Below are 19,342 nucleotides of genomic sequence, written 5' to 3'. Positions count from 1 at the left end.
TGTCCTTTGTGCAGGAGCAGGTTTGGGTTACTTGGCATTCAGTATTGCTATGGTAAAGCTGACACACCATAGAGCTGTCCACCTCTCACACCTCATCCTGCATATGTGAGCTGGATTTATGTCTGCAGAGGTTATCAATAGAAATCAAACAAAATAAAACATGGAAAAGAAAATAAGATGATACCTTTTTTATTGGACATAATACATTTCTTGATTAGCTTTTGAAGGTCGCCCTTCTTCCTCAGATCGGAAATAAGCAAATGTGCTAGCTGATAGTGTGTATAAGTGAAAACATTCAAGCATTACTATGACAGTCTGACAGGGTGGGAGGATGGGGGTGGGTAGGAGGTATGCATGGGGACATCAAAGCATATCATTGATATTCTAACAGGATGGGTGTGGATAGGTGAGGGGAGGGTGATCAACAGAGACATACAGCTTTATGGTTTATAATGGGCTAGGAACCCCAGATCCTTGTTAAGTCCTTTCTGTTGGGTGTTAAAATATTCAATCATTCTGACTTCAAAGGTCTTACGTTCTTGTATGGTTTTAAAGTTACCTTTCAGGATTCTCACTGTGAAGTCACTGGTACAGTGTCCTGGTCCTGTAAAATGTTGACCAACAGGCGTGGGAACCCTACTGGCACCAGTATTGTTCATGTGATGTCTATGTAAATTGAATCTTGTCTTAAGCATCTGGCCTGTTTCTCCAATATACATCCTTCGTTACATTTTTTACACTGAATGATATATACCACATTGGAAGATGAGCAAGTGAAAGATCCCTTTATGTTGAATATCTTTCCTTTGTGGATGACTTTGGGGTCCTGTGAAATATTTTGGCATAGTTTGCAACTGGATAAATTACAGGGAAGTGTGCCCTTCTGTTCCTTTTCAGTCTGTGATGGAAGTTTACTTCTGATTAGCTTGTGTTTTAAGTTGGGTGGCTGTCGGAAGGCCAGTACTGGTGGGAAAATCCTCTGCTTCCAACAGCAAATAAGGTTTTTGGGGAAACCAGCAGGCTATATTTTCAAAGCTAGTATTAAGAGGTTCAGGACAGTGTTTTGGTTTCTAATGTGGAGTGGAGGAGCGGCCTAGTGGTTAGAGCACCAGTCTTGACATCCAGAGGTGCCCAGCTGAAATCCCACTGCTGCTCCTTGTGATCTTGGGCAAATCACTTAATAGAGAGTGACACGGGGACGAGAACCTACGGTAACTGCGGGGTTGGGGACGGGGATACACTTTGTCCCCATGTCACTTTCTGCTTTGAAGCCAGTTAATGACAACTGGACTGTTATTTATGTTTACAATTGATTGAGGCGACAATATTTTTAATTTTTGGAGAAACAAGCAAACATGCTGGCCACAGCTAGCAAAATTTGCATGGGAGATCCTGTACATCCTGCTACCAGCACATCTTCTAAGGAGACATCTTCTATTGCAGGAAGGACTGTGGAAGACAGGAGAGCTAGACCAAATCCTGAGATTGTTGATGACTTCTTATTCATCCACAGATTAAAAATCATAACAGTGCTTCATAGGGCATATTTCCCCCCAATAGGGTGTACCCCTAGACATTTTAACAGGGTGGATTAGGATTCCTTGGGGTAGTAGAAGTCAGCTATTGTTGGAGTTGGAAGGGTAGAGGGTGGTGGTGGGAGGGTTATTATAGCTTGCTAGTTGTTATTGTTTTCTATTTGTAATTTATACACAACAGTTGCACAGCATATTGTTCCTTTTAATACTTTAATAAAAAGATTTAAATATAAAATCATAAAGTGTTTGAGGTTTCTGCAGATGAGGTGGGGTGGGGATGGAGACAGAAGCCACGGAGATAGGGCGGGGACAGGGACAGATTTTGTCTCCGTGTCATTCTTTATCACTTAATCCTCCACTGCCTCAGGTGGAAACCTAAGTTGTGAGCCCTCCAGGGACAGGGAAATATCCAGTGTACCTGAATGTTGCTTACCTTGAGCTACAACTGAAAAAGGTGTGAGCAAAATCCAAATAAATAAAAATGTCTCATGGAGGTTTATTGAAACTTTTAGCTGCATTGTTGGCTGCTGGGAGAGCAGTTTGGCCACACAGGATGCAAATATGGAGGACCTGCAGAAATTACTTCCAGCCCACAGTCTCCCCTAGTTGGTGGTGGCAAAGCGGGTGTGGCAAGGGAAGGGTGTCAGTGGGGAATTTGCACAGGGAGCAACTATAACTCAATGTGGTGCTGATTGTTGGTCTCGGGAAAGCTCTTGGAGGCTTATAGGGCTGTTCACTACATGCTAGGGAGATCCCTGCGATCTCCAGCACCAGCCTTTTTATGATATGTTTACAGCCGTCTTAAAGACGTTCTTCTCAGTGGGATCTGGCTTCCTGATTGCCATGCCGGCAGGTTGGTAATAAGTTTTTAAAATATAATTTTTTTTTTTTTTAATGCATTTGTTCATTTTACACTGCTTTGACATTTCTACAAAAAGCAGTAAATCAAGTCAAACAATTTCTCTTCTCTGTTGACAAGTAGAGGACATTCAGCCACACCACATGGTCTGACTGCATTCCTCAGCTATGTACAGATAACCCTTGCTTCCATATCATCAAGCTGATCAATCCATAGACTGGTGGGTTGTGTCCATCTACCAGCAGGTGGAGATAGAGAGCAAACTTTTGCCTCCCTATATGTGGTCATGTGCTGCCGGAAACTCCTCAGTATGTTCTCTATCTCAGCAGGTGGTGGTCACACACAGCAGCAGCTCTGGCTAGGCCTCCAAGCCTAATCCTTAGGTTTTGTTGAGGCCTGGGGTTGAGGGCTCTTTTGAGCAAGTGCAAACCTGGTGGTGCCAGGTCCCTCCTTTTCTCCCCCCTCCCGCTGGCTCCGTTTAAAAAAAAAAAAAAAAAATTTTAAACGTCTTTAAAGGCGTTTAATTCGACGTTTCTTTAAACGTTCATTGCAGCTACTCACTGGGACACCAGTTCGTTACAGCTCGGAGCGGCAAGCAGGTAATTTTACCTTTTTATAGCGGGCAGGGGGTTCCCCGATTCTTCTCCTCGTGGCATATGGCGTCGGAGGGCGAGGGCGCAAAGGGTCGCTCCCCGGATCGCTGGAGCGCTTCTAGAGGGGATGCGGGGGTTTTACAACCTGATTCGCCCTTGATGGGTGACAGTTTAGTGACCGATGAATGTCCCGGTCGTTCCTCCGGCGTGGCGGTTTTTTCCCGCCATAAACGCCCATCCCCCGCTCCTCGCCTCCGCCATCTTGGCCGGCCACGCGGCTCGGACGGCTTCTTCGTGGGCCGCCCTTGAGGTTGGAGACATTAATGCCATGAACGCCCTTAATTTGGGCGACGGCACAAAGCGGCTAAAGTTAAGCGCCGTTCTTCCCGCGCGGCTCCTTCACGGAGTTTCGCGCCGGACGCCATTTTGGATGCACAGCATGTCTCTCCCCCGCTATTGCGAGCGCCGGTTGAGAGTGCGTCTAGGGCTGTTGCCCAGGCTGCGGAAGTGCACTGTCTGGGGGGTTTCTCCCCCGAGTTTGTTTTGCTGCTGCATCAGGCTTTCCTCATGCAAAACGCTGCCCCTGCTCCCTCTTCTGATAAAGAGGTTGAGGTTCCCAGAGGTAAACGCCCTCGGGTTGATTTCCAGGCCTTGGAGGACTTTGTCTCCTCCGATGTAGATGAGGGCAGCGTGTCTGAGGTCTCCCAACGGTCCTTTGCGGATTCCTTGGAGGAGATAGATCCCCGCTCGGATGGAGCGGATGACCCCTCTGCAGCGCGGCTTTTTAGCCCAGAGGATTTGCCCAACCTGTTGTTACAGGCCATGGACACTTTAAAGATTTCCTCTCCGGAGGACGTCTCTCCCTCAGCCCCTGTTGGCTCTGCCATTATGCTGGGGACGTAGCGCCCGCCTAGATCCTTCCACGTGCATGATGCCATGCACACCTTAATTGCGGCTCAATGGGATGTCCCGGAAACGAGCCTTAAAGTGGCTAGGGCTATGTCCCGCCTCTATCCTTTGGCTGTGAGTGAACGTGAGGCCTATCTGTGGCCTACCGTGGATTCTTTAATCACTGCGGTGACTAAGAAAACGGCGTTGCCGGTGGAAGGTGGCACGGCCCTAAAGGACGCCCAAGACAGAAGATTGGAGGCGGCCTTAAGGTCGTCCTTTGAGGCAGCTGCGTTAAGTTTGCAGGCCTCAGTTTGCGGCTCCTGTGTGGCCAGGGCGTGCCTGACTATGGTGCAGCGGGCTTCCCCCTCGGATCTTTCCTTGAGGGCTGATTGGCCGGCCCTGGAATCGGGCTTAGCCTATTTGGCAGACTTGCTGTATGATGTCTTGAGAGCCTCAGCTAAGGGCATGGCTCAGACAGTCTCTGCGCGGCGGTGGCTTTGGCTGAAACATTGGTCTGCTGACCACGCCTCTAAATCCCGCCTGGCTAGATTGCCTTTTAAAGGCAAGCTGCTCTTTGGGGTCGAGCTGGACAAAATCGTGACCGATCTCGGCACGTCTAAGGGCAAGAAATTACCAGAGGTCAGGGCTCGGGCTAGTACTCGTCCCGGTACCTCCAGAGGACGGTTTCAGGAAGCCCGTCGGTACCGCCCGGGCAAGTCGGGTTCCTCTGCCCCCTCTTCCTTCAAGAGGAATTTCTCCCCCAAGCAGCATTCCTTCGCAGAGACCGCCGTCCCGGAGGTGCTCCCTCCGGTCCTCCCCCAGGGTCTCGTACCCAATGACGGGGCCTTGGTCCACGCCCCAGTGCAGATTGGAGGACGGCTGTCCTCGTTTCTGGGCGAGTGGACCACTATAACTTCAGACGCGTGGGTGCTGGAAGTCATCAGAGACGGCTACAAGCTAGAGTTCTGCCAACCCTTAAGAGACGGGTTTGTACTCTCTCCCTGCAAGTCTCCGGTCAAGCTGTGGCAGTGCAGCAGACCTTGGACAACCTGATCCGCCTGGGTGCGGTCGTTCCGGTGCCAAAAATCAGATTGGCAAGGGACGTTACTCCATTTACTTTGTGGTTCCAAAGAAAGGAGGTTCTGTCCGGCCTATCCTCAACCTCAAAGGGGTCAATCGGGCCTGGAAAGTGAGGCACTTTCGCATGGAGACTCTCCGCTCTGTTATAGCGGCAGTGAAGGCAGGAGAGTTCTTGGCTTCCTTGGACATCAAGGAAGCGTACCTGCATATTCCCATCTGGCCTCCTCTCCAACGCTTTCTGCGTTTTACAGTCCTGAGACGACACTTCCAGTTCAGAGCCCTCCCTTTCGGGTTGGCTACTGCTCCGCGGACCTTTTCCAAAGTAATGGGGGTCATAGCGGCCTTCCTGCTAAAGGAAGGAGTACAAGTCCATCCTTATCTGGACGTCTGGTTGATCCGAGCCCCCTCTTATGCAGAGTGCGGCAAAGCTATGGACCGGGTAGTTGCTCTGGTGAGCTCCCTGGGATGGATCATCAACTGGAAGAAGAGCCAGCTGCGCCCGACTCAGTCCCTGGAGTATCTGGGAGTTCGATTCGACACCCAAGTGGGCAGAGTGTTCCTGCCAGACAATCGGATTGTCAAGCTTCAGGCTCAGGTGGACTAGTTCCTAGTAGCCTCTCCTATTCGGGCTTGGGACTACGTGCAGCTGTTGGGCTCTATGACGGCCACGATGGAAGTAGTGCCCTGGGCCAGGGCTCATATGAGACCACTACAGCTATCTCTGCTGCTGCGCTGGACTCCGATGTCGGAGGATTATGCTGTGCGCCTTTCCGTGGACCCAGCAGTGCGCAAGGCGCTGAGCTGGTGGACGCAGACAGACAAGTTGTCTGCAGGATTGCCTCTGGTGACCCCGGAGTGGATTGTCGTCACGACAGACGCCTCTTTGATGGGCTGGGGAGCCCACTGCTTGGGAAGGACAGCGCAGGGGCTCTAGTCTCCTGCAGAGGCAAGTGGTCTATCAACCTCCTGGAACTCAGAGCCATTCGGTTGGTGTTATTGGAGTTCATCCCGGTACTGGTGTTGTAGCCTGTACGGGTCCTGTCGGACAATGCCACGGCTGTGGCCTATATCAACCGCCAGGGAGGTACCAAGAGCGCCCCTCTAGCCAAGGAGGCTATGAGTCTTTGCCAGTGGGCGGAAGCGAACCTGGAGCAGCTTTCAGCGGCCCACATTGCCGGAGTCATGAATGTCAAGGCGGACTTTCTCAGTCGCCATACCTTGGAGCCCGGAGAGTGGCAACTATCTGCTCAGGCGTTCTTGGACATCACGAAGCGCTGGGGCCAGCCGAGCCTAGATCTGATGGCGTCATCGGCCAATTGCCAAGTGCCGCGCTTTTTCAGCAGAGGACGGGACCCTCGATCCCTGGGAGTAGATGCTCTTCTCCAACAGTGGCCGACACAAGAGCTCCTCTATGTGTTCCCGCCCTGGCCCATGTTGGGCAGGGTGCTAGACCGGGTGGCAAAGCATCCCGGCAGGGTAATCCTGGTGGGTCCGGATTGGCCCAGACGTCCCTGGTATGCGGACTTGATCAGGCTCTCAGTCGACGATCCTCTGCGGCTGTCAGTGGAGCAGGGCCTGTTACATCAGGGTCCCGTGGTGATGGAGGATCCCTCTCCCTTTGGTCTTACGGCCTGGCTATTGAGCGGCAGCGTCTGAGGAAGAAGGGCTTCTCAGACAAGGTCATCGCCACTATGCTGAGAGCGAGGAAGCGCTCTACTTCTACTGCTTACGCCAGGGTTTGGCGTATCTTTGCAGCATGGTGTGAAGCAGGCTCACTTTCTCCCTTCACTGCTCCAATTTCTTCAGTGTTGGCGTTCCTGCAAGAAGGTCTGGAGAAAGGCCTGTCGCTCAGTTCCCTTAAAGTCCAGGTAGCGGCTCTGGCTTGCTTCAGGGGCCGCCTGAAGGGTGCTTCCCTGGCTTCGCAGCCAGATGTGGTGCGCTTTCTCAAGGGAGTTAATCACCTGCGCCCTCCTCTGCACTCAGTGGTGCCTGCGTGGAATCTCAACCTGGTGATAAGAGCATTGCAGAAGCCGCCTGTTGAACCCTTGTCGAGGGCATCTCTGAAAGACCTGACGTTGAAAGCAGTCTTTTTGGTGGCTATCACTTCAGCCAGAAGAGTTTCCGAGCTCCAGGCGCTCTCATGTCGAGAGCCTTTTCTGCAGTTCACTGAGGCAGGAGTGACTATTCGCACAGTGCCTTCCTTCCTGCCCAAGATTGTTTCTCGCTTCCATGTGAATCAGCAGCTCTGTCTCCCTTCCTTTCGTAGGGAGGACTACCCAGAGGAGTACTCCGCTCTTGAATATCTGGATGTGAGACGAGTCATCATCAGATACTTGGAAGTGACCAATGATTTCCGGAAATCGGATCATCTGTTTGTCCTGTTTGCAGGTCCTCGTAAGGGTCTGCAGGCTGCTAAGCCTACAGTGGCAAGATGGGTCAAGGAAGCCATTGCAGCGGCTTATGTGGCCGCGGGGAAGGTGCCGCCTATCCAGCTGAAGGCTCACTCCACGAGAGCTCAGGCGGCCTCGATGGCAGAGGCCGGATCCGTCTCCTTGGAAGAGATATGCAAGGCGGCAACGGGGCTTCGGCTCATACATTCTCCAAGCATTACCGTTTGACTGTGGCTGCACGGGCGGAGGCCCGGTTTGGAGCTTCAGTGTTGAGGTCAGGGATTTCTATGTCCCGCCCTGGGTGAGTACTGCTTCGGTACATCCCACCAGTCTATGGATTGATCAGCTTGATGATATGGAAGGTAAAATTATGTATAATCATACCTGATAATTTTCTTTCCATTAATCATAGCTGATCAATCCATAGCCCCTCCCAGATATCTGTACTGTTTATATTCTGGTTGAATTTTAGGTTCAAGTTTAGCCTTCAGTTACTTCAGGAGGACTTCGTGTTCAAGTTCTTCTTTCACTTGGATTCTTCAAGAGTTGAGACGAGTTTGTGTTACAGTGAGCTGCTGCATTCCTCTCCCCTCCGTTTTACGGGGCTGGATTGAGACATAAATTCTGCCGGCACTCCCTCCCGCTTCGTGCGGCTGTAGGGCAGCTTTGTACCCCTCCCGCTTCGGCGGTGTTAGGGTCAGTCAGCTCCTCCCGCGGTTGCGGTTGCAGGATAAGCCAGATCCCCCCGCATCGGCGGGTGTGGTGTCCCTCCCCCGCTCCGCGGGGATGAGCTGGACGGATTCCCCTCCCCCACTTGTGTGGGGATGAGCTGGGTTAATTCCCCTCCCCCGTTTCGGCGGTGGTGAGCTGGGCAGAGTGTCCCTTCGTGGGTGTAATTCTCTAAGTGCTGAGTCCTGCGGATGGAGCTTTGATATCGACATACTGAGGAGTTTCCGGCAGCACATGACCACATATAGGGAGGCAAAAGTTTGCTCTCTATCTCCACCTGCTGGTAGATGGACACAACCCACCAGTCTATGGATTGATCAGCTATGATTAATGGAAAGAAAATTATCAGGTATGATTATACATAATTTTACCTTATAGGTAAGCAATTCAGCCTTGTTTAGTCAGGTATGACGTGTCTGTATCAAATAAATGTTTTTGAATACTAAAGGACCAGGAGATTTTAGCCATTGTTTAGGAGGGTTATCTTGGCGTTGGCTATGTCACTCCATATGCACACAGGAAAAGCGAAGGATATTTCATGTGTCCTACCACAGTTTGTCTTATTATCCCCATGGTCTTGGCAGACCATGATGTAGCTAACTGTGCCCTAAACACAGACACAATTAAATTAGTCTTTCCTGCCATATGGACTGGAGGCACAGCTGGGCATTAGATGCATGATTGTTTTCATGATTTTGGGAAAGAGGGTATATGGAGGTGCTGATTTATTTATATCCTATATAATAAAACCCATCTGCAACGTTCTGAAGCTGGCAGAGTGGACAAAAACATTGAAGCATTCGTGCTCCTGTTCCCGCAAGCATCATCAATGACTGTGTCCAATCAGAGAACAGCGGCGCGAGTCAACGTGAACTCCTACCTATTTAAAAAAAAAAAAAAAAACACTTTGAAGGGCTGACAAAATGGCCGCCGTTCCCGCAAAAACGGCAGCGTGATATGAATCAGAGCAGCACGAAGACCAGACCGCCGCTGACGCACCTGAAGGCTCCACCGAACCACCTGAAGGAGAAAGAATCGCCGGAACCGGAACATCAGCTGTTTCCACGGCGGAGCAGAACTTGTCAAGCGCTGGAGGATCCCACCCCCCGGCGCAGCTTCTCGGCCATCGTGCGGCCCCACAGCTGCGGAGCTGGGAGATTTCCTTTTCTTTTTCTTTAATTTTATTTTATACGACCCGAGCTGAAGACTCTCTACAGCGATCAAAAACGCACACTCCCAGAGCTGCTGTGCCGTTTGCTGCTAGAAGTCTGATGAAGGCTCCAGAGTAACAGCAGCCTTTTTAAAAGGAGAGGGAGGGGGGTGGAAGGAAGGAAGGGATGGATGGGGGGGGGGAGGAAGGGGCCCAGGGACCCAGAACGTGGGTGGGAGGGAGGGGCCCAGGGACCCAGAACGTGGGAGGTACGTGGGTGGGAGGGAGGGGCCCAGGGACCCAGAACGTGGGAGGTAGAGGGGGAGGGAGAGGGGGAAACCCTCGAACTGGGAGGGGGGGAGGGGCCCCTGACGCTGACGCCCACTCATTCTCACACACTCACTATATGTCACACACTCGCACATTCCTGTCTCTCTAACGCAGTCACACACACATACACTCTCTCAAACATACACACTCCGAGGAAAACCTTGCTAGCGCCCGTTTCATTTGTGTCAGAAACAGGCCTTTTTTACTAGTGTATATATATATAAAAAAAGTGTACATATTTTTTTTAAATCTAAGCTTGTACGTAATTCTAAAGTTGTTTGTTTTATTTGTGCTGTCTACCAGAAATGAATTAAGGGAACAGTCCTGGAATTACATAAAAGAAGTTGCTGTTCTTAGTACCTCCTTCGTTTATTATTTGGGATGCCGAGAAATCTGATGAATTTGTACTTCTTGGAAATGGAATCGGGAGTCTCATCCAGCGGTGGACTAAGTGACTTTGAGACTCCGGATGGCAGTGTTGGGTTGAAGTGGTCTTATCATGTGAGTAATTCTGCTCTTTCCTTCCTTCCAACAAGATACGCTTTTTATTGAGTTATTTATTTATTTATTAGGATTTATTTACCACCTTTTTGAAATAATTCACTCAAGGCGGTGTTTAGCAAGAATAAATCAAACATAAGCAATAGACAGCAGTAAAAATATTCAAATACAAAGTATGGCATAGTTTACTACTTACAACGTCAACACAATACGTAATAAAACATTTTAATAGACAGCGTAGGGTATAAGCAAAGATGGAACATATAGATAGGTAAGAGAGTAAAAAGAGTGAGAAAGTAAGGTAACTAATTTTAAAAAGTTGCACCTGAGGTTAGAGAGATGGTTAAATATTATCTCAGGGTAGGAGTGGATAAATATGTCCCGCTGCAGTATGTGCACCCCGAGTCGATCCTTGTGTGTGTATGTGAGTGAGACTAACAAGTTAGTTAGTTCTTCCATTAAAGGCCTGGTTGAACAGCCAAGCTTTCACCTGCTTCCTGAAGAACAGATTTTCTTGTGTTAAGCGGAGCCTTTCAGGAATTCATTCCAGAGTAGTAGTAATAATAATGACCCATGAGTTTTGTGCAAGTAGCAGTTCAGGGGATAGGGCTTGAACCCATTAGGTTTTACAATACTTTGGGGTCCGTAAGGATTACTACTAGATTTCAGAGCCTTCAGAATATGCAGATGATGTGTAATTTGATGTGCTGTTAATGGTTCACTGTGCTTCCGCATGCAGCCACATTTAATGTTCTGGACTGTGTAGCAGTCCAGTGAGGTATATAATTAACTTATGCACATACACTCGTGGGGAATGCCTGACTGGAGTGTTGCTTACAGAAGGATGTTTGTCATCACTGTGGTGATCCATCCCATTAGTAGGATTTAAGGGCACCAAGAAGCTTTTTATTTTCTTAATAGAATGTTAAATGTTTAAAATATGAAAATGTTCTAATTAATATTACCTTATTAATGCTCCTGATATTCTGCTTCATCCCTCATATATGGAGGACTTTGTGAGAGAAAAGATTTGGAGGGGGGGGTCCCCTTTTTTTCTTTTAGTGATACTCTCGTATAGTGTATATATTTTTTTCTTTTCCTGACTGAAATCTCACTTTTTCTAATCAAGATATATTCTTGTAACCTAAGTTTGAAATTTCATGAAAATGATGGTTTCATGGATGGATCCCTTCCAGGTGAAAAGTGTTTTTTTGAACATTCAGGTCTGTTACTGCAGTACTTTTTAAATTGAACTGGTTGAGGTATTTGCGTTAGATTTGTTCAGACTAATCACAAGATCCACCACGCTTGCATATCCCATTTTTCTGCTGTCATGGATATTAAGACCAGAGAGGGCAGTTTATGCTTCACCAGAAAGGTAGTAGGTCGTGTTTGAGGGAACATTAATTACTCATCTATTTGTGATCCTGAATTTGACAATCTTGCCCCTGTATATAATATGTAAACCTCTTTTGATTATAACCACAGAAAGGTGATATATCAAATCCTATCTCTGATCTCTCTCCCCTTCCTTTTGGCTTTATCTGAGGCTCCCACTTTTCTGTGATTCTGTCCGTGTGCCATTTGGTCAGTTCCACAGTGCCCCCCCCCCCCCCCAACTATATTTTTAAGTAAGTTGCTCTTTTCTTTTTTAGATCAAGAGAAAATTTCTGAAAACTTCTTAAAGGCTTTATTTTTGTAGACTGTAAACACTACACCCTTAGGCTTCCTAAAGCAAGTTCACTGTATTTATTTTTTATTATTTTATTTATTACATTTGTACCCCGCGCTTTCCCATACACAGCAGGTTCAATGTGGCTTACATAGTAAATAGATTTACAAAGTATTGTAAGGAGAATGTTACAAACTGTAATAAACATAGTAATAGGTTTTAAGAATATGTGAATTGAACATGGAAAGGTAAACAAGGTATGATAGGCAAAAGGAAAGAGATTGGGAGGGGTATGGTGTAGGGAAGATGGAGACGAGAAGACTGGGGGATGAGTATAGGGAGTTTGGGAGACATAGTTTAAGGTATAATCATCTTCAGAGCAGGGGTTGTGTGGGAGGGCTTATAGGTTAAGTTTGGTCGTTAGGGTAAGCTTGCTTGAAGAGATGTGTCTTCAACAGAAGGGTAGACAGTCGTTAATTGTTCGGATGGATCTTGGTAGAGCGTTCCAAAGCTGGCTGCCCAAAAATGAGAAACTGGATGCCTAGGAGGTTTTGTATTTAGTTCCTTTGCAGTTGGGAAGGTGTAAATTGAGGTAAGTACGTGAGGACATTGATCTGTTTCTGATTGGAAGATCGATCAGGTCATTCATGTAGCTAGGGGATTCGCCGTATATGATCTTATGAATCATTGTATGGACTTTGAAGTTTATTCTTTCTCTGATGGGGATTACTCAATCATGATCATCATAAGCCTTCCTGTGAAAGGGCTAGAATGGAAATATTAGTGTGTGTTACACTAGTGTGAGAACAGACTTATTCAGCACATCTATTGAACTTTGAACTTGTAATAAATGTAGATTTTGATGACCTGCTTTCCCAGATGTTGATATTTGAATGGTATCTTGATATAGCTTCCTCCGCTGAAAGAGGAAGAGTTATAAAAGGCAATCTAAATAAGTCTGATTAGATTACTATAAAAAGCTGCCTGTAGCATAGTTTTTTCAATGTTCAGCAAAAGAGATGTTTTCCTTCCCTGTACTGTCACTTTTACTATTTCAGATGATGATGTATTAACAGTTTCCACTGCAGCTGTCTCATGGCATGGCAGAGATACTGTCCTTTGGCCCACTTCAGATGTGTGCATAGCACTTAAGTATCTTTCAGATGTTTTCAGTGACCTTTTATAACCCACATTTACCCCCCCCCCCCCCCCAAGCATGGCTTATTCCCTCTGCATGTGCTCCTAACGTGTATACACCTTAGTTTGGGGTAAGATTGTCATTTGCCTCTCCAATCTACTACATTTCTTTGAAGGGGTGAACAAACGTGGATAAAGGTGAGTCGGTTGATATTGTGTATCTGGATTTTCAGAAGGCGTTTGACAAAGTACCTCATGAAAGACTCCAGAGGAAATTGGAGAGTCATGGGATAGGAGGTAGTGTTCTATTGTGGATTAAAAACTGGTTAAAAGATAGAAAACAGAGAGTAGGGTTAAATGGTCAGTATTCTCAATGGAGAAGGGTAGTTGGTGGGGTTCCCCAGGGCTCTGTGCTGGGACAGCTGCTTTTTAACATATTTATAAATGACCTAGAGATGGAAGTAACTAGTGAGGTAATTAAATTTGCTGATGACACAAAGTTATTCAAAGTCGTTAAATCGCGGGAGGATTGTGAAAAATTACAAACAGACCTTACGAGACTGGGAGACTGGGCATCTAAATGGCAGATGACGTTTAATGTGAGCAAGTGCAAAGTGATGCATGTGGGAAAGAGGAACCCGAATTATAGCTATGTCATGCAAGGTTCCACGTTAAGAGTCACGGACCAAGAAAGGGATCTAGGTGTCGTCGTTGATGATATGTTGAAACCTTCTGCTCAGTGTGCTGCTGCGGCTAAGAAAGCAAATAGAATGTCTCTCAGAGGCCCTGTTAGCATGAGGCCAAGAAGAACATTTGATTCCTTAATACACCTTAAACAATTCATAGTAACAGATGGCAGATAAAGACTAGCATGGTCCCTCTAGTCTGCTGGTCAACACGCAAGCTACCTCTCTATATGTTTTAAGATCGTACCTGTTGCTCTGTGCAAGTTACACCCCTCTGTCATTTGTTTTGCTTTCATCCCATCCTCATGGTAGATAAGGATTCTCTTTATTTATCCCACACCTTTTTGCATTCTGTTACTGGTTTTGTTCCAGCCACCTCCACCAGAAGGGCGTTGCAGGCATCCACCAACCTTTCTGTGAAAAAATATTTCCTGATGTTGCTTTTAAGTCTACCTCCTTGCAGCTTCATTTCATGTCCTCTAGTTCTAATTCAATTTAACACATGTTAACCTTCAAACTAATGCTTGATAGAAATTAATATGTGTTAATCGGTTTAACACACATTATAAAAATGTCAATAAAACAAATGTGTGACACTAAAGCCTAAAAATTACGAAACAAGTTAAAATGAACAAAATGTTTTGACTTGTGAACATCCCTATTATATAATAATTGGTACTGGTGCTGATACAAATCTGTTACGGCAAGGGGTTAGCACAGATTTGGAATTTAAAAAAACCTTTTTTTAATTTTAAGAATGTATATTTCACCTATCTGTAAGAGGGTTGCATAACAAAAACATACATAATAAATCAAAACACAAAACATATCTTAAAAAAACAAACCCCCCAAAAATAGTGTAACAATACAAAGACAATCTAAATCAGAGAGCTATCTAAATAATGTGCCAAAAATTCCATAGCGTCTACCTGTAAGAGTGTGACTAGCAAACAGAACAGTTGCGAATGTTAAGACTTTTGTTCTCCAGCTACCTCTCTCTCTTAGGCTGGGGGTTTCCTAGCAGTTCTACAAGCTCACAAGTTGTGGGGATCTCCTGGGCAGTTTCCATCTGCACTGTGTGAAAATGAAATCTGCTTCTTAAAAGTGTCGAGATCTTGGGAATGTGCCCCCTGTCCGTTCCCCCTGGGTAAGCTCCAGGATCTGAACAGTCATCTAAGAAGCTACCTTCCAAAAGGTATCCAAACTTAGATGCAAGTGCTGTTGATGGAGGGCCGGGCCATTACCTCTTTTAAGGTAGTGCTCTTTTGCTGTGAGCAGCAGTGAGGAAGTGGGGGGGGGGGGGGCCCTGTCAAATGTTTTTACTTGAAATTCTCCAGTGCAGTTTATCTAATAACCTTTTGGTGCACAAGGTTAAAGACCACATTGTAACAGCTTTTGTCTCTCATGCACTTTGGACGACTTGAATTTTTCCTTAGATCTGTAGCTAGGTCCCTTGGTTTGAGGGATATTCCAAAAGATATTTCCATATGTACGAGGAGAGACTTGCCGACCTGAACATATATACTTTGGAGGAAAGGAGAAACAGGGATGACATGATACAGAGGTTCAGATATTTGAAAGGTATTAATCCGCAAACAAACCTTCTCCGAGGACAAGCAGGCTGCTTGTTCTCACTGATGGGTTGACGTCCTCGGCAGCCCCCTCCATCGGAAAGTTTACTAGCAAAGGCCTTTGCTAGTCCTCGCGCGCCCATGCGCACCGCGCATGCGCGGCCGTCTTCCCGCCCGAAACCGGCTCGAGCCGGCCAGTCTTCTTTCGTCCGCGCTCGGTACGGTCGTGTTACGCCGTTCGTGCCCCAGAGAGTCGACCTCGCACGTCCTTTTCGACGTGTTTTTTCCTTGTTTTTCTTTAAAAAAGTTCGGGAAGTGTTCCGGAAGACCCTTTCGGGTTTTCTGCCCTTCCCGTAATTTTCACAGCTTTTGCCCCGTAAGTTTTCTTTCGTTGTCGGGGTAGGCCTAGTTTGGCCTCGGTCGAGATTTTTCTCCCTTTAAATTTTGGTGCTTCAATTTTCGCCATTTCGGCCTTTGATTTCGCCGGCGTGATTTTTCCGCCCATGACATCGAAGCCTTCCAGCGGCTTCAAGAAGTGCACCCAGTGCGCCCGGGTAATCTCGCTCACTGATAGGCACTCTGCGTGTCTTCAGTGTCTAGGGGCCCAGCACCGCCCTCAGAACTGCAGTCTGTGTTCCCTGTTACAAAGGCGGACTCAGGTAGCGAGATTAGCCCAGTGGAACGTTTTGTTCTCGGGCTCTTCGTCGACATCGGCACCGGAGGCATCGAGTGCATCGACGTCGTCAGCGTCCGGACCATCTTCCTTGGCTGCCGCTCCATCGACTGCATCGAGGCATCGGACCTCTGCATCGGCGCCGAGGCATCGGGCGACTGCATCGACGTCGGTGGTACCGAGACTTCGTCTGCTGATGTCGTCGGACGGAGGTGCATCGTCAGGAGTGCAGGTGAGGGCTATCCATTCCCCTGCTGGTGGCGGTGAGCCTTCGGGTGGGTCTCCTCCTACCCTGAGGGCTCCTGCGGTACAGCCCCCCCGGGATCGACCCTCTTCGGTCTCGGCCCCGAGGAAGCGACGGATGGATTCTACGTCCTCCTCGTCGGTGCCGGGGAGCTCCGGCGACATGCTTCGGAAGAAGTCGAAGAAGCATCGACACCGGTCTCCTCCCCGTGTCGGCACCGAGAGCTCTGGGTCGCCGAGGGATTCGGCACCCAGCAGGCATCGGCACCGAGAGGACCGCTCACCCTCTGTTCAGGAGGTGTCGATGCACTCCACTCTGGACAGCCCGGAACAGGTTCTGACGTCGACGCCTGCATCGACCTCTCAGCCTTTTTCTGCAGCCACTCTGAACGAGAGCCTCCGGGCCGTTCTCCCAGAGATTCTGGGAGAGCTGTTGCGCCCTACCCCTCCGGTACCGGCGGTGCTTGCGCCTCCGGTACCGTCGAGCGTGGCGCCGGCTGGTCCATCGCCCAGGTTGAGGTCCCCGACGTCGGTACCGCGTGCGGTGCCGACCGCGGCCACCTCCCAGGAAGGCTCCCCGACTACGTCGGCGGAGGGAGCTTCGCCGATGCGGGCGAGGGAGTCTACCTCTCGACGCCCCCATCGTGGACGTGGCTCCACGGAGTCGAGCCGGGCGAGGTTGCAGACACAGGTCCGTGAACTTGTGTCTGACACCGAGGGTGAGGCCTCGTGGGAGGACGAAGAAGACCCCAGATATTTCTCTGACGAGGAGTCTGAGGGTCTTCCTTCTGATCCCACTCCCTCTCCTGAAAGGCAGCTTTCTCCTCCTGAGAGTCTGTCTTTCGCTTCCTTTGTCCGGGAGATGTCTACGGCCATCCCCTTCCCGGTGGTTGTGGAGGACGAGCCCAGGGCTGAAATGTTTGAGCTCCTGGACTATCCTTCTCCACCTAAGGAAGCGTCCACTGTTCCCTTGCATCATGTCCTGAAAAAGACATTGCTTGCGAACTGGACCAAGCCATTAAGTAATCCCCACATTCCCAAGAAGATCGAGTCCCAGTACCGGATCCATGGGGACCCAGAGCTGATGCGCACTCAGTTGCCTCACGACTCTGGAGTTGTGGATTTGGCCCCAAAGAAGGCTAAGAGTTCTAGGGAGCATGCTTATGCGCCCCCGGGCAAAGACCCTAGAACCTTAGACTCCTTTGGGAGGAAGGCCTACCATTCTTCTATGCTCGTGGCCAAGATCCAGTCTTACCAGCTCTACACGAGCATACACATGCGGAACAATGTGCGGCAGTTGGCGGGCTTGGTTGATGCTCTTCCCCCTGAGCAAGCCAAGCCTTTTCAGGAGGTGGTCAGGCAGCTGAAGGCGTGCAGAAAATTCCTGGCCAGAGGAGTTTATGACACTTTTGATGTTGCGTCCAGGGCCGCTGCTCAAGGTGTGGTGATGCGCAGGCTCTCATGGCTGCGTGCCGCCGACCTGGAGAATAGAATCCAGCAGCGGATTGTGGACTCGCCTTGCCGTGCGGACAACATTTTTGGGGAAAAAGTCGAGCAGGTGGTAGAGTCTCTCCACCAGCGGGACACCGCATTCGACAAGTTCTCCCGCCGGCAGCCTTCAGCATCTACCTCTACAGGTAGAAGATTTTTCGGGGGAAGGAAGACTGGTCCCTATGCTTCTGGTAAGCGTAGGTACAATCCTCCTTCCCGACAGCCTGCGGCCCAGGCTAAGCCCCAGCGCGCTCGCTCTCGTCAGCAGCGTGCGCCTCAGCAAGGCCCCGCGGCTCCCCAGCAAAAGCAAGGGGCGAGCTTTTGACTGGCTCCAGCAGAGCATAGCCGACATCCAAGTGTCAGTGCCGGGCGACCTGCCAGTCGGAGGGAGGTTGAAAGCTTTTCACCAAAGGTGGCCTCTCGTAACCTCCGATCAGTGGGTTCTGCAAATAGTCCGGCAAGGATACACCCTCAATTTGGCCTCAAAACCTCCAAATTGTCCACCGGGAGCTCAGTCTTACAGCTTCCAGCACAAGCAGGTACTTGCAGAGGAACTCTCTGCCCTTCTCAGCGCCAATGCGGTCGAGCCCGTGCCATCCAGGCAGGAAGGGCTGGGATTCTATTCCAGGTACTTCCTTGTGGAAAAGAAGACAGGGGGGATGCGTCCCATCCTAGACCTAAGGGCCCTGAATAAATATCTCGTAAAAGAAAAGTTCAGGATGCTTTCCCTGGGCACCCTCCTCCCCATGATTCAGCAAAATGATTGGCTATGCTCTCTGGACTTGAAGGATGCCTACACTCACATCCCGATACTGCCAGCTCACAGACAGTATCTGCGATTTCAGCTGGGCACACGCCACTTCCAGTACTGTGTGCTACCCTTTGGGCTCGCCTCTGCGCCCAGGGTGTTCACAAAGTGCTTGGCTGTAGTAGCAGCGGCACTTCGCAGACTGGGGGTGCACGTGTTCCCATATCTCGACGATTGGCTGGTGAAGAACACATCCGAGGCAGGAGCCCTGCAGTCCATGCAGATGACTATTCGCCTCCTGGAGCTACTGGGGTTTGTGATAAATTATCCAAAGTCCCATCTTCTCCCAGTGCAGAAACTCGAATTCATAGGAGCTCTGCTGGATTCTCGGACGGCTCGCGCCTATCTCCCAGAGACGAGGGCCAACAACTTGTTGTCCCTCGTCTCGCGGGTGCGAGCGTCCCAGCAGATCACAGCTCGGCAGATGTTGAGATTGCTGGGCCACATGGCCTCCACAGTTCATGTGACTCCCATGGCCCGCCTTCACATGAGATCTGCTCAATGGACCCTAGCCTCCCAGTGGTATCAGGCCACCGGGGGTCTAGAGGACGTGATCCACCTGTCCACGAGTTTTCTCAAATCCCTATATTGGTGGACGATTTGCTCCAATTTGACTCTGGGACGTCCCTTCCAAATTCCTCAGCCACCAAAGGTGCTGACCACGGATGCGTCCCTCCTGGGATGGGGAGCTCATGTCGATGGGCTTCACACCCAAGGAAGCTGGTCCCTCCAGGAACGCGATCTGCAGATCAATCTTCTGGAGTTACGAGCGATCTGGAACGCTCTGAAGGCTTTCAGAGATCGGCTGTCCCACCAAATTATCCAAATTCCGACAGACATCCAGGTTGCCATGTACTATGTCAACAAGCAGGGGGGCACCGGATCTCGCCCCCTGTGTCAGGAAGCCGTCAGCATGTGGCTCTGGGCTCGCCGTCACGGCATGGGGCTCCAAGCCACATATCTGGCAGGCGTAAACAACAGTCTGGCCGACAGGTTGAGCAGG

General features: G+C 49.3%; 1 protein-coding gene across 1 annotated transcript in view; it reads left to right on the top strand.

Annotated features, from left to right (window-relative positions):
- The window catches only part of PROSER2 (proline and serine rich 2), a 49,762-nt gene that overhangs the window by 7,358 nt on the left and 23,062 nt on the right, over positions 1 to 19,342 (top strand). The window contains exon 2 of the mRNA XM_030216901.1: positions 9,861 to 10,058. Within this exon, the coding sequence (XP_030072761.1) occupies positions 9,939 to 10,058 (120 nt within the window). The 5' untranslated portion in view covers positions 9,861 to 9,938. The remainder of the gene's footprint in view (positions 1 to 9,860; positions 10,059 to 19,342) is intronic.

Source organism: Microcaecilia unicolor, chromosome 10 (genome assembly GCF_901765095.1).
Source record: "Microcaecilia unicolor chromosome 10, aMicUni1.1, whole genome shotgun sequence".
Lineage (NCBI taxonomy): Eukaryota > Metazoa > Chordata > Amphibia > Gymnophiona > Siphonopidae > Microcaecilia > Microcaecilia unicolor.
The sequence above is the reverse complement of the archived record's forward strand: the minus strand, read 5'-3'. Positions and strand labels throughout refer to the sequence as shown.